The sequence below is a fragment of the Balaenoptera borealis genome (assembly GCF_965194805.1).
Source record: "Balaenoptera borealis genome assembly, chromosome: 2".
NCBI classification, from domain to species: domain Eukaryota; kingdom Metazoa; phylum Chordata; class Mammalia; order Artiodactyla; family Balaenopteridae; genus Balaenoptera; species Balaenoptera borealis.
The window spans coordinates 9,653,659-9,668,320 of NC_138867.1; the positions used below are offsets into that span (position 1 = coordinate 9,653,659).

The window sequence follows — 14,662 nt, forward strand, 5'->3', positions numbered from 1 at the left end:
GGCCCCAAATGTCAGTATTGCCAAGTTTTGAAACTCGGGGTTAGACCAGTCATGATGCATTGCCTAGAACTGAGTAGTTGCTGCCTTGAATAAAATAGAGGATTCTGTATAGACAGCTCACAGCACTCAACGTGGCAGCAAATGGACTCATTGGCAGGAGCCCAGCCTTTGCACGGCTGGAGCCCTGGGCGAAACAACATGGGGTGGGAGATGAGGATGCCGATCGTCTCTTGGGCAGGTGATGGGTACTTTGGCCTTTCAGAGGTGCTCCGTATTCTCTGAAAGATATAAGTATAATGTGCTAATCATCAGTACTTGCCTTTCATGATTTAATGACTATGCCCAGGCCTTTAATATTACCCTTAATAGTACTTTCTTAAGGAAGTGAATCCCTCATTTATAGCATGACTCAGATTCTTGAGCTGCATTACAGTCAGAACGGCCTCTGTTCTTTACAGTGTTTGTATTTTCCAAGATGATTTTGAAAAGGAAGAGGCGCACTCAACTTTTGACAGCTGTTCCTTTAGTTTTCCATTAGCATTTGAAAAATGTCTCTTTCAAGCAGCGTTCATTAAGATTTTAATTTTTCAGTTTGCTCCTTTTTTAAGTGACGTGCAAGGAATTAAGGTTTAATGTGTCATCTATTTTTTGCAATGACATTTTTACTGCCCCCTTTTCATTTCAGTCCGTTTATAAATTGTACTGTAGCTAATGAGTTCCATCCTGATTTCCAGTTCCCAATAATTACCACTCTTCTAATACGTTAACGTGTCACAGAATTAAGAGCATTACCGGACGAGCTCAGGTGAGCTGGGTCTGCCTCGGCCATGGGGCCACTGAGGGCTATGGGGCAGGGAAGTCGCTGAGACCCCCTGCTGCTCTTATTCGTATTCACCAGCCATCGCATGTCGGACACCCGGGTCTGTGTGGGATGTAAATGCAGAAGCTTCTGCCGGGCCTGGTCCCTGGGTAGACTAGATAATTGTCCTACTTCCCACATTGCTTTGCCAGTGGAAATATGACTAATGGGACTTGAAATCCTGAACAATTTTTAACTGTATATTCGGCTGAGATTGGACCAAGATTAATTGAATAGCAATCCCTGATTAATTTCTATTTTACCACCAAGCTGAAACTTATGAACATTTCATCAAGTTGAGCTGAAGTTTAACTTTGCAATATTAAGAGGAGGCAGTGGCTGGTATGGAGGAGATTTATTAAGGAAGTGACCAGTGTAAGGGAGACCGTGAGGATGTAGGAGATGCAGCCTCTGTCCTCCAGAAAGACAGAACCGATGGGAGATATATATCAAGAGATTTATTTTAGGGAATTGGCTCACGTGATTTGGGGGGTTGGTAAGCCCGGAATCTGTAGGACAGGCCAGCGGGCTGGAGACTTGGGCAGGAGTGGATGCTGCAGTCTTCAGGCTGAATTCTTTCTTCTCCAGGAAACTTCAACTTTTGCTCCTAAGACCCTGGACGAGGCTCACCCACATTTTGGGTGGTAATCTGGACTTAAAGTCAACCAGTTGTGGATGCTACCGCACCTACAAAACACCTTCACGGCGCACCTGGATTAGTGCTGGGTTAAGTCCCTGAGTACTAGACCCTGGCCCTGTTGACATAGAAGAGTGTCACAGAGGAAGAACCCCCCTGCAGGGTGGTGGGAAGTGCAGGCAGCTGAGGGTCAGGACCCAGGTCTGAGCACTTCTCTCTTACCAGCTTCGAGGTCTCCAGCAGTGCCCTCAGCCACTGGGACCACCATCCATTCTGTAACAAACGTTTATTAAATGCATGCCTCCTACCAGCCAGAACTGTATGTGTTAAGGAAGCAAAAATGACTTAAGTTTTTGCTTAAACTGCCTCTGTCCTGGAGAAGCCCACGACCCACGACCAACTAACCACCAGCACGAAGAGTGAAGGACCACACGTTTCCTGTAAGATAAGATCCATAATCATCCCCACAAGAGATCTTGGAGGAAAAAGGGAGATGATAAATAAATAGGACACTGAATGCTTTGCCCGTGAGTTACTGTTAGTATTTTTAGAACATTCTAGTAGCATCTGCCAAGTGTTACAAAGCACCTTTGTGGTCTGATCGTGTCTCCATTGCTGGAAAGCCATGAAATCTTATTTCTATAAAAAAATTCCACGATTTAGGTGCTGAGTTTAGGGGGTTTTATTTAGGAAAGATAAACCATTAAGTGGAGCACTTAAAGGTTGGTTGTGTTACAATAGTAAACGCAACAGGTGTCTGTCAGGTGTGGGTTCATCCAGGTGGCCCAGCTCCAGGGTAGAGTCTTGTTAGAAGGTTTTGGAAGTTTCGCTTTTGATCCATTTCACTGTCTTTTCGTTTTCTGCCTGTGGAAGGGAGGTCTTATTGCATCCACCCATTCCTGTTTCTACTTTGCGGTTTTCAGGGGCAGATGTCCACGCCAGGGACCCTCACCGCAGGATGTCGTCCCAGGAGTGGGCTACTTACACGGGACGGTTTGAAGCGGTCCACGTCATCCAGAGGCTGCTGGAGCGACCCTGCCCAGAGCAGTTTGGGGAACAGTACAAGCCAGAGCTGCCGCTGGCCCCCGAGGCGGGTCCGAAGCCTGCAGGCTCCAAGAACTGCTTGCAGAGGCTCACCGAGTTTGTGCGGTCCATACTGACCTCCCGCTTGCGCCAAGGCCTGGAGGATGGGGGCGTCCTGGACCACATGGTCAGGATGACCACAAGCCTCTACAGCCCCGCCGTGGCCGTCGTCTGCCAGACCATGTGCCCCGAGAACCCCCCCTGTGTGGGGAAAAGGCGGCTGGCGGTGCAGGAAATCCTGGCGGCACGGGGGGACCTGGACACGCAAGCCCAAGAGAGGGACAAAGCGGAGGGCACCGAGCAGCGATTCCGGACCTCCCAGGCCGCGGGGGTCTCCAGAGAGGCCCCCAGAGCCAGCTCCACGTCTTCCCAGCTGCCAGCTGCCCCGCGGAAGGCCAGCCTCCTGTCCCTGCAGCTGCTGCGGCGGAGCAGCGTGCGGCCGGGCGTGGTCATCCCCAAGGTGCGCGTCAGCAAGGCGCCCGCGCCCACCTTCCAGCCCGAGCGGGCGGCGAAGGGCAGCACCAAGGACAGCGCCCACCTGCAGCTCCCCAAGTGGCGGTACAAGGAGGCCAAGGAGGAAAGAAGGAAGGCGGAAGAAGCAGAGAAGCAGCGACTGGCCACCGCGCAGAAGGAGAAGCGGGCACCGTCCTGGAGGAAAAGGACGTGAGGTGGAGGGGGGGGTGTCTGGCGCGGGGAGGAAGGACGCAGAGCGCGGCCGGGGATGAGATGCTGCCCGGAGCCCCAGAGGAGGTGGCGGGGAGGCCGGGTGGGCTCCTCCCTGGGAAGGAAGCGCCTCCGCCCGGCCCTTGCCTTTTACGCACCACACGTCCCTGTGCCCGCAGGCTCCTTCGGGCCCGAGAAAACGTTTGTGTTTGTTCAGGCTGCACCCAAGAGTGAATTGGGCATAGCACTAATCGATTTGCCTAAAACCAATTCCCCTAGCAGCCAGTACACTTAGTGGGCGTTTTACCTAAAAGTTTATCTTTAGAACCTCAGTTAAGAAATTTCAGAAGGGCATTTTCTGTATAATTTTGTATTTTTAATCACAGTCAGATGTGCAGCACTTTACCAGCCCCAGACAGAGATGGGGCTCTTTATACTTAGGATGGTTTTAATGCATTTGTCTGAAGACCCTTTGTTTAAAGTACCGTTTCTAGCAATAATTACTTGTGATATCCCTATGATTTCACACAGAATTTGTGGCATTCTCCCCCCTTTTGCTGTCTGTTTGGGTCTTTGCCTTTCCATCTCATGTGGGTGCCCATGAGCACCGCATGTTCTTAATTGGATTAAGTGATGCAGAATATTTCTTTCCATTTGATGGAGGCATTTACTTTACAGCAAACTGATCAAGTAAGATAGAGGAATCAGATTTCCTTGTACATCCAGTGCTAAAAAATGATGAAAACCCGGTTGTCAAAGTAGGAGACTGCATAGAGAAGCACGTATTTATTGCTAGAACTAAACTCATTTTAAGCAAGGGATTTTAGATAAACTGTATACAAAGTCTTGGACATATTCAAAAATAGATATTGACATAAAAAAATGTATTTAAGAAAATAGGGGCAAATTTAATAATTATTACTGGAAACAAAAGTAAGTTATGTGCTCTTAGATAAATTGAATTCAGATATCCTTAAAATGTAAAAAAGATGCAAAAAGCATAAGGAACCCACAGTTCTGCAGACTGCTGAAATGGGGGCAGGTGTAAATTTTTAGAGAAATAGGGATTAGAATTGAATATTAAGCAAACGTGTTTTAGGCAAGTTTGCCTGGAGTGAGCTGGGTTGCTTCCTCCTCCTGACTCAATTCCAAGGAATCCCTGGTGTGGAATTACTTTCTTTTTTCCTTTGATGACTGCCCCTGATGTTCAGTTCACCCTCATGGCGACTTTGTTGACTTTCCAAGATGTCGGGACTTGTATGTGCACATGTATGTGATTTGCCCCGGGCCCTGAGCTCTCCGAGGGAGTTATCTCCAAAGCACTGAGAAATTCTAATGAATCTCTGGCCATCTGGGTTGCAGAGTCTCTCTCACGTATGCACTACCAACAGCACTTTATTTAAATATTATCCTGTTCAGAAGCCATAGATTTAAAATATTACAGACCAGTTTGGAAGCTCTTTATTATAACCCTAGATTCGCAGGGGAAATCGCACTCCCTGGCTATGCGGTAACGAACACCTGTCTGTCTCATTATGTGGGCGGGGTAGCGCCGGCTCCCCCTCTTCCCCCCCATCCTTCAGAATTGAGCATCTCACACTCACCTTCCCCAGAATCTCAATAAACAGACCATCAGGCTGCACCCAGACTGGTGGGAGACGGGCGTGACGATAATACAGCTCTTAAAGTCAGATTTTAGTGAGTTCCTCCCTCATCCCAGAAGGGCGCAAGAAGAATGGCACAGAGGTCTGGACCCACTTTGAGCATCACTGATATAGTTGGCTGTTGGGTCACTTTCATGCCTAAGAGTTGAGGTTGGCCAAGTCCCCTTGGATGAGATGAAGGCTGGTCCCCGAGGTGGAGAGAAACACCCGTTTCCCTGACAGTCCAATCCATATCCTTTGAGATCATTTTTGTGTTTATGTATTTTCGTTGCTTTGAATGGTTGGCTGCATTTTTCTCACCAAGGGGTCAGCCCTCCTCCCTCCCCTCCAGTGTCGGTCAGGGATGGGGCACTGATGAGCAATGTCCCCCCGCCAGCTCTGTCACCATATACATTCCCTGCTGACCCCTTTGCCTCCTTTTTTCCTTATTTGCTTTTTCTTTGTTTTGCCTGTTTCCTGCTCCAGATTTAGCTAAATGCCTTGATCATCCCTGGCCCCACTACTCTGAGATCTAAAAAGGGTGGAAGAGCAAGGCAGTGCTGAGAGATCAACAGTGTCCCTGTGGAATTATCATGTCGTGCCCTCCAAACACCCAAGAGTGAATGAACGGCAGATTCCGCCAGCTGCTTCCGTGCAGAATGTTGGCACAACTCCCCCACCTCCACCCCACACTTTCCCCCTTTTTTCTCTTTCGGGAGGGAGACTTGGTTTGCTCTCCTAACAGGTGATAGCACCGCCCTGCCGTACAGAGCAGGCGGGATCCGGTGTCTGCTTGCGCTCCTGATGTCTATTAACTGTAAATAGTGAATCTCAACTTGACAGGTACCCTCTCAGGGATTTATATATAAATGCAGTTAGGGGAAAAGCTGAAGTCTATTTTAATACTTTTTAGCATCTGAGTGCATTATGATTAAACTAGATAGAAGAAATATTTCTAAGACAATGTCAGTGCTGCTGTTTTCTGGGGAGAGGCCTGGGAATCACCCCTCGTGTTGAGATTTCTTGATTAGTAGAAACTCGGGACTCTGGCAGCTGAAATGGCTTTGGAGTGGATGTGAAGTCACTTCAGTGCCTCTCAGTTGCCTCTTGTGGATGTGAACCCTTGTATCAAAAAAAAAAAAAATTCAGCCTTTATGTACGTAGAGACGGCTGTGACAGCAAAGACGGACCATTCATCGCTTTCACCTCTACAGCTGCTTCCTCCCCATCTGATCCAGGGGTGTGTGGTGTGACGGTGACAGTGTTTTCTATCTGCTTATGTGAATCGTGTTCTACAGTCAGCCGAGCGCCAAGCTCACCGCTGGGAGCGGGGAGGGCAAAGCTGGAATGACCGCGGTGTTCAGAGACTTCGCGTGTCTTTGGCTACCTTTGAGAAATGCAACACATGACACTGTGGACCTTCGTGACTTTTTCTGCAGCACCTCCCCACGAGCTCCTGGTGGCACTAGAGGCCTCAGAAATAGGGTCGGAAATTGCAGTAGTTCGTCATCTCAACTTCGGGCACTCCTGCTACTCGCTCAGTCTGCAGTGGAGGACAGAGTTCGTGATGTCAGTTGGCAAGTGGGATTTGTGGATGCAGGGTGGCCAGGGCAGGCCGCCTCTGCCCGCTTCCCTCCGTGCTGTGGGCGACCAGGTCTCTGGAAGGCCACTGGGTGGAGATGAGGCTGTGAAACAATCCCGTGAGGTGGGCCACACCCCACTCCTGAACTGGATGCAAAGCCTGCTGTCTCCAGGGAAGAATCATGGGTACCGAGTTACTGTGAAGAAAAGCACCCCTGAGGGGTCAGTAAACGAGCTAAGACTAAGAAGTAGGGACGATCTGACTCTTGCAGCCTCTGGCAGGATCACTGTATTCCCCGCTCATCCACGCTGCGTTAAGGCGCAGACTGTCTTTTCATCATTCACTGGAGCTTGCTCCGCGAAAGGAGTCCTAGCCCTGACGGATGTCAGGTGCAGTGCTTACCCCCAGGTTCACCTGGAGACCTGTGCTCGCTCATTTCCCATCCTGATACAATGCAGGTACTCGCTGCAGTGCTAAGATTATCAGGAACTATTTTAAGCTGCTAGTTGAAATCCGTCTTTTATAGGATGAAGTGCTGACACTTTTTCTTTTCAGTATTTGGGGAAATCCTAACGCGCTACCCAAGTATTCCCTCGCGAGCCTTTCCGTCCCACGTGGGTAACTGTTTGGATTCTGCATTCGGCTGTGGGTGCCCGGCTCACAGGATCCCTCAGGGCTCTGGTCTGTGTGTCTGGTTTCCTCGGCGGCAGGCTCACGCTGGGCCCCTTTCAGCCGGGCCTGGCGGACCATGGTCTTCTGGGGAAGGAATGGCAGAAGACCCATCACGCCTGCTCCTCATAAAACAACAAAGTCCCATTTGCAACAACAGCTGGCATTGGGCACATAATCACGGCAGCGGGAGGGAGGGCTGTTGCCACGAAGAAACTTACAGCAAACCAGCTCTTCCTGCAAACGCTGGTTGCCGCCCTCTCCATGCATTTAGACTTTGTTTCAGACGTCCGTGTGACGCTTGAATCAGCTACTTGTGGCTATGCCCTTGAATCCACATGTTTCTTCATTAACATTTAAAATAAGTGGCTAAAAAAATTCCTCTGGAGGTTTTTTTATTTTAAAGAAATAGAAAAAAACAAAAAACCACCACTGCCTGGTTTGATGTAGCTCATTTTTGAGGGACTCAGTTGAATGCCAGGGCTGCGTGCAAAGTCTCTCCTTCCCCTGACCCAGCCTGAACTAAGGCTCATGTGAAAGGCACAGCCCTGCGGTGCTCTGATGGCCCTCAGCTGCAAGTGGAGGCGTGTGATGTGATGTGAGTGCACACACACACACACAGGAAGGAGTCCGGGCTTTGTGCTCACAGACAGGACTGCCATTGTGGCTCTCAGGTAACGTCTGGTGTGACCTGATTGGATGGCATGTAGTGGAGGGTGGGACAGCCCAAGACCCCCGCTGGGAGGACTCCAGTGTGTCCACTGCGGCACAGGACACAGCCAGTGTGTCATAACGCAGGTCTTGTCGAAAGGTGGTGTTGGCCTGGGCGGCTCATGTAGGAGCTCCTGGGCGAGGTTGTGTAGCCGGGCCTGGGCCGTCGCTCTGCTGTTGGCTGCCTCCTTGGCATGGAGGGGCAGAATCCAGAGGGGATGCTTGGGGAGCTGCACCAGCCATTCACCCCATGGCACCAGGCTAACCACAGAATCGGCGTCTTACCCTGCGGAGGCACTGAGATCTTCCCAAGTCTGCCCAAGTATCAGTACTCTAATTAATCAACGCTAACACTGTTTGGTTTTTGAGAGAATCATTTCATCATAATGGGACACCTTTATATTGTTTTTGAAGAACATGAAGACGAGAAACAAAATGAAGCCAGCGGTTGCAGGCACGGCAGTGGCCTGTGTTCATTCGATGCTTTATGAAATTTTGGGAGGTCGCATTGAAGCACTTTAACACCAGTTTTTGAGCAGAAGTTCTAGAAGCTGGTTTGGAACCTCACAGCTCTGTCAAACAGGATGAAAACCAGGAAAGGATGCTATAAACCTGGCCATGTTACCAGCAACCCTGTGAGCCTCTCGGCCATGCTAAGGAATTTGAATACTAGACCCCATTCAAACAAACAGGCAAAGCTAATCTCATTGGAATTCTTTTCATTCAAATCCTTGTTCTGCCTCACATGTATTGGGTGTCTGAGAATGTGTGTTTTTAACAAGGATGACTAAGAATTGTATGGACTCTGCACAGGTGCCAGGTTTCAGGTTATGTCATGTTGGTATAAGCTTTGTTTTCTGAATGTAAAACTATTTTCATTGTCATTTCTAAAAATCCCGTAGATTTCAGGATATTGTAAAAATGTTGAATAAGGATATAGGTGTGTAAATTTCATAGTGTTTTATTTTGAGGTGAGAGTTTTGTTACAGTTTATAAAAGATATTTTTCTATTTAGACCTCAGGGCTATTTGGGGACCTACAAATAAATGTGACCCCAGCAGTTTCAATTCTTGATATCCAAACGGTTAATAATCATCTTTAAGTTAAATAGGATATATTATTCAGCAGAAAGAACGTGTCTTTCCCTTTTAGCTTCTCTTTTAACAAACTCTGTATCTAAAGTTTAAAACGTGTAGCAAAAAGGATGTGGGTCATGTAAAAATGTGGGGAAATTGTGGCTACGGAATTTAAAATCACTTGTGAAATAAAGTCTTATGGTACAACGGTGTGATACTTGGATAAACCTAAGTGTGTGTACATTAGAAAATGATACAACGATACCAGTGTTTTAAATGTTACTTATTTTGATCGAAATAGGCGTGCACTTCCTTCATCTGACATGCTTTTATTTTTCACGTTTCAAAAGTAAGACTTTTAAATTCATGAGCTATCTGCGAATACCTCTGCACGTGTTAAAATAATCTTTTTACATTCTGCCTCTTCTCAGAAGTACCCACTGGTAGGGAGGCATCCTTCAGCTGTGTTTCTGTGGATTTATTTACCTGTGTATACAGAAACAAATTTAGTTTTGTTATTTATTTATTATTATTATATAATATGTTATGTATTATATAATATAATATACATTATATAATATAATTTTTTTGCCTTGTTAATCTCTGTCATTTTTTTTTAAACATCTTTATTGGAGTATAATTGCTTTACAATGGTGTGTTAGTTTCTGCTTTATAACAAAGTGAATCAGTTATACATATACGTATGTTCCCATATCTCTTCCCTCTTGCATCTCCCTCCCTCCCACCCTCCCTATCCCACCCCTCTAGGTGGTCACAAAGCACAGAGCTGATCTCCCTGTGCTATGCGGTTGCTTCCCACTAGCTAGCTATTTTACTATAATTTATTTTTGTTCGTTTAGTTTATTTTTTATTAGTTGATTTACAATGTTGCATTAGTTTCAGGTGTACAGCAAAGTGATTCAGATATAGATACACTTTTTCAGTATAAAGTATATATATATATATACTTTTTCAGATTCTTCTCCATTATAGGTTATTACAAGATACTAAGTATAGTTCCCTGTGCTATACAGTAGGTCCTTGTTGTTCATCTGTTTTAAATGTAGTAGTGTGTATCCGTTAATCCCAAGCTTCTAATTTCTCTCTCTGCCCCTTTCCCTTTAGTAATCATAAGTTTGTCTTCCATGTCTGTGGGTCTATTTCTGTTCTGTAAATAAGTTCATTTGTATCATTTTTTTTAGGTTCCACATATAAGTGATATCATGATATTTGTCATTTCTCTGTTTGACATAGAAATATATTTTTAATGTTTTCTCCCCTTCGCGTGATGTACAGGTAAGATAGTGTGGTATATACAGTTTCACCCAGTGTTCTTGTTGATTGCTGTGTGGTATTCCTCAGGAGAGCTGCACTGTGGTACATTTAACCATGACCTCATGATGGACTATTACAGTATTTTCAGTTCTTACCACTTGTAAGTAATGAAGAGCCTTCATCTGACTTACCTATTTGTATACACAAGTGAATGTTTCTCTAAGACAAGCGTGTAGAAGTGGGACTTGCCAGGTAGAAGGGAAGATGAATTTTATTTCAGTAGTCACTGCTGTGTTGCCCTTTTCAAAGCCTGATGAATATTCACCTGTTGGCAATGGACAAAAGAGGCCCCTCTCCCCCTGCAGCAGCACTTGCTGTTTGCCAGTCTGATGGTTAAGAAATTGTATCTCATTTTAATTGCCCCAGTTACTGGTGAAGTAGAGCATCTTTTCATGTGTCTTTTGACCATTTTTATTTCCTGTTTTAAAATTTTCTTATATATATCTGTTTCTCATTTAAAAAAAAATTACCCTTTGGTGTCATTTTTGCTGATTTATAGGAGTTTGCTATAAATTTTGAGTCAGTTCTTTGACACATACGTCATTTTTTTCTCCCATTTTATCACTTACCTTTAAGGTATCTTGTGTAAAAGTCTTAAATTTTGATTTAGTCAAACTTGCCAAACTTTTTAGTTTATATTTGCATTTCTTATTTAAGAAGGCCTTTCCTACCCCAAATCAACATTTTTCTTCTATAGCTTTATCTAATGATTTGTAGCTACTTTTTAAAAAGACATTCATACACAATTCATCTTTTCAGTAAGTTTAGATGGGACTGAAGTCAAACAGCTCCTATTTATTTGGGAAGTTCTATTCAGCAATTGAAAAATCTGAAGTCTGACACGTTAAAAACCATAATTTTAGTCATTAAATTCTACTCATCCAGAATCATAATTATTAAGGAAGGACCTACATAGGAAGTCAAATTTTAAATAAAGTTTTGTTCTAGGCCAAGATTGTTATTGGAGATTATTTGTATTTATTTTTGTGAAAGACAAATGACGTGAAGGTAATATACAAGGGACTGTCCTTATTAGAAAATCTGAGAACTAGGGACGTCCCTGTCGGTCCAGTGGTTAGGACTCTGCACTTCCACAGCAGGGGCCCAGGTTCGATCCCTGGTCGGGGAACTAAGATCCTGCAATCCAAGAGGCGCGGCCAAAAAAGGAAAGAAAATCTGAGAACTGACATGAAAAGTGAGGGAGGTGGTCTTTATTCCCCCGATTGAACCTGCGTCGAGCGCCCTGAGGCTCTAAGAAGCACAGATGGACGGATGCTCTTCCCGTCCGGCGGCCCGGCCCCAAGAGCAGTGCATCTGTGCTGAGCAGTCGTGCGGTCAAGAACGTTGCCCCTTGAGGACCTCGAGGGCTTCTGCAAGCAGCCCTTCACGTGATCACTGGCTCCCAGCAGGTCACTCCGGCTGTCTCCCTTGATGATAGCCTGGCTGGTTTCCAGCCAGGGATGTGAAAGGTGGTCCGAAAACCCCCAGTCTGCCGACAAAAGCAACTTTGATGTGCAGATTGCTCAGGTAAATTGTTAGCTCAACCGCAGCTCCCAGTGCCAGGGGGCCACTGCCCCTGCAGCAGGGACAGCCGATCTCAAGCATGGGCCAGCCACCCTGCCCACTCGACATCCTCTGCCTGCTCATCCCGCCCAAGCTCATTACTGCTCTCACTTAAAAAACCCCCAAACCTAACAAGATGTTAATACATTTTCCTGGATAAAAGAAATTGTAAGTATATAAATGAAACTCAAATCCACCTTGCTATTTCAAAAGCATGACACAAAATCAAGAAGTCAGGTAGCTGCAAGGATATGACATCAATTTTTCATGAGCTCTTAGAAGCGCTATTAGGGCCAAGAGCTGAGTTGAGAAGCTGGACCAGGAGGGCCCCTCTCTGGACCATCAGACAAGAGGGTTCGGGAACACGGGTTGTGATGGGGAAGTTGTCACCCTACAGTGAGAAAGGTTGCAGAATGTCCCCGCTCCCCGGCAAAGGAGTCCCTTAGCCATCCCATGGCCCCTTCACGCCCTGCCCCTGGGGGTCGGGGGACCAGCTTTTACCTTCTAACCTGAGTAATCATTGAAAGGTGCAGACTCGATGTCCTTCCTGACCAAACTCCATTGGAACGGGCTTCCCTGGGTTGAAGGGCCTGATGCCCTCTGCAGGGTGAAAGGTCATAGGTTGGGGGTCGAAGAAGCCACCCCTGCCTGCCTTCCCTCCCACTGCTGTGCAGGCGCTGGGCCCATCCTGAGCCCCAGCCTGTGGTTCTCTAACTCTACACCTTCCTGGTCCTGGACTCTGGCCAGGTGACTCGAGAGAGATTTGGGCAACCCTCGTGTTCCCCCTGTGCTGGCAGGTGGCCCTCTGCGGTTGCGTAAAGCAATGGTGCTTGAAGGGCCGGGGTTCCCGGGACAGACAGCACCAACACCACCTGGAAAATTTTCAGAAATACACCTTCTCAGGCCGAACCTGTATTGGTTTCGTGTGATTGCTGCGACAAATCACCTGGATAGCTTCGAGCAACTGACATGTATGCCCTCGCAGTTCGGGAGGCCAGGTGTTTGAAATCGCTGTGTCAGCGGGGCCACGCTCCCTCTGAAGCCTCCAGGGGAAGATGCTTCCTCACCTCTTCTGGCTCCTGGCGGTTGCCAGCAATCCTTGGCGTTCCTTGGCTTGTGGCAGCCTCCGCCTGCCTCCGTCACCACACGGCCGGCTTCTTTCTGTGTGCCTGTGTCCACACTTCCCACTTTTTATAAGGCCACCCGTCACTGGATTAGCGCCCACCCGTCACTGGATTAGCACCCACCCGTCACTGGATTAGCACCCGCCCACCTTAACAGAGTATGGCCTTGTTCTAACTTAATTACATATGCAAAGACCCTGTTTCCAAATAAGGTCACATTCACAGGGACTTAGAGTAAAACCTTTCGGGGGGACACAATTCCACCTACACCACCACCCAAGCTACTGAGCCAGAGACGCTGCGAGTCTGGCAGTGCACCCTCCCTAACTCTGCACGCCCGCCGGGCTCCCACCCAACACTCACGCTCTCTCCCACCTTGCTGACCACGGGGGTCATGTCATTACCATCCCTTCCCCCCAACCCAGTCCCCACCCTACCCCTGAGGGCTAGAAGCCGGTTCCATCCTGGGGACCCTTCTCTGCCCCCCTTGCCTGGGCCATCTCAACAGCTCATGGCTTTAAATGCCAGCTAGAGGCTGCCGACCTTCAGCTGTGCCCTTGACCACCACCTCTAGGCCAGGGGCCCACAGCCCACAGTTCAAATCCAGCCACTGCCTGTTTCTGTCAATGCAATTGTATCGAAACACAGCCCTGCTCGCCCAATGACGTATTGTCTATGGTGGTTTTCACTCTCCAAGGGCACAGTGGAGTAACTGTAACGGAGGCCGTATGCTCACAAAGCCTAAAGTGCTGACTGTCTGAACCTGAGCAGAGAAGGCTTGCTGACACCTGCCTGGGCACCAGTCCCACACGTGGTGGATGCTTCCATCTGGTGTGGAGTGGGCACTGAAGGCCTAATGTGCCCAGACAGCTCTTTTTTTATTTTCTTTTTTAATAATTGAGATATAATGGACATAAAACATTATATTGGTTTCAGGTGTACAACATAATGATTTGCTGTTTGTAGGTATTGCAAAACGATGGCCACAACGTCTAGCTCACATCCATCCCTACACATTGTTATAGTGTTTTTTCTTGTGATGAGAATTTTTAAGATCTACTCTCTTTAGCAACTTTCAAATACACAGCACAGGATTATTAACTATAGTCCCCATGCTGTCCGTTACATACCATGACTTATTATTTTATAATGGGAAGTGTGTGGCTTTGGACCCCTTCACCTGTTTCACGCCCCGCTCCACGTCCTGCCTCTGGTCACCACCAGTCTGTTCTCTACACCCGTGAGCTGGGTTTTTTGCTCTCCATTTGTTTTCTTAGATTCCTCATACAAGTGAGATTAGACAGTATTCGTTTCTCTCTGACTTACTTCGTTTAGCGTAATGGGTGGGACTCCCAGGTGAGTGAGGGGAGCTCTGAACACTGCCCCTTCCCCCGCCCCATCTCTGCACCCACCCCGTCGCTTCCCATCGGCTCTGAGAGCTCCTCGACTTTACAGAGGCCACACCCATGACCTGCCAAGCCTTTCCATCCTGAGACTGAAAGTACGGTTACAGCTGGTTCCTGCACCAAATGTACTTAGTGTCCTCCAGACCAAAGCCCCTACGCCCCACGGAGGCAGGACCAGAGAGAGAAGAGCCTCACTTCACTCTCCGTTTCCGCCCCGGGACAGCCTTGAGGGCTGAGGCTGAGCCTCCATCCACGGGTCATCCAGGGTATCGAGGGCCTCCCCATCTGGGCTGTGCCGCCTTCTGAGCTGC

At 47.5% G+C, this 14,662-nt stretch overlaps 1 protein-coding gene across 2 annotated transcripts in view; it reads left to right on the top strand.

Annotated features, from left to right (window-relative positions):
• ANKRD33B (ankyrin repeat domain 33B) overlaps positions 1–9,138 on the top strand; it is an 86,484-nt gene extending 77,346 nt beyond the window's left edge. For both annotated transcript variants that reach the window (XM_082382610.1, XM_082382609.1), the window contains 2 exons: positions 2,420–3,247; positions 5,372–9,138. In XM_082382610.1, the coding sequence (XP_082238736.1) occupies positions 2,420–3,246 (827 nt within the window). In that variant the 3' untranslated portion in view covers position 3,247; positions 5,372–9,138. The remainder of the gene's footprint in view (positions 1–2,419; positions 3,248–5,371) is intronic.
• The last annotated feature ends 5,524 nt before the right edge of the window (positions 9,139–14,662 follow it).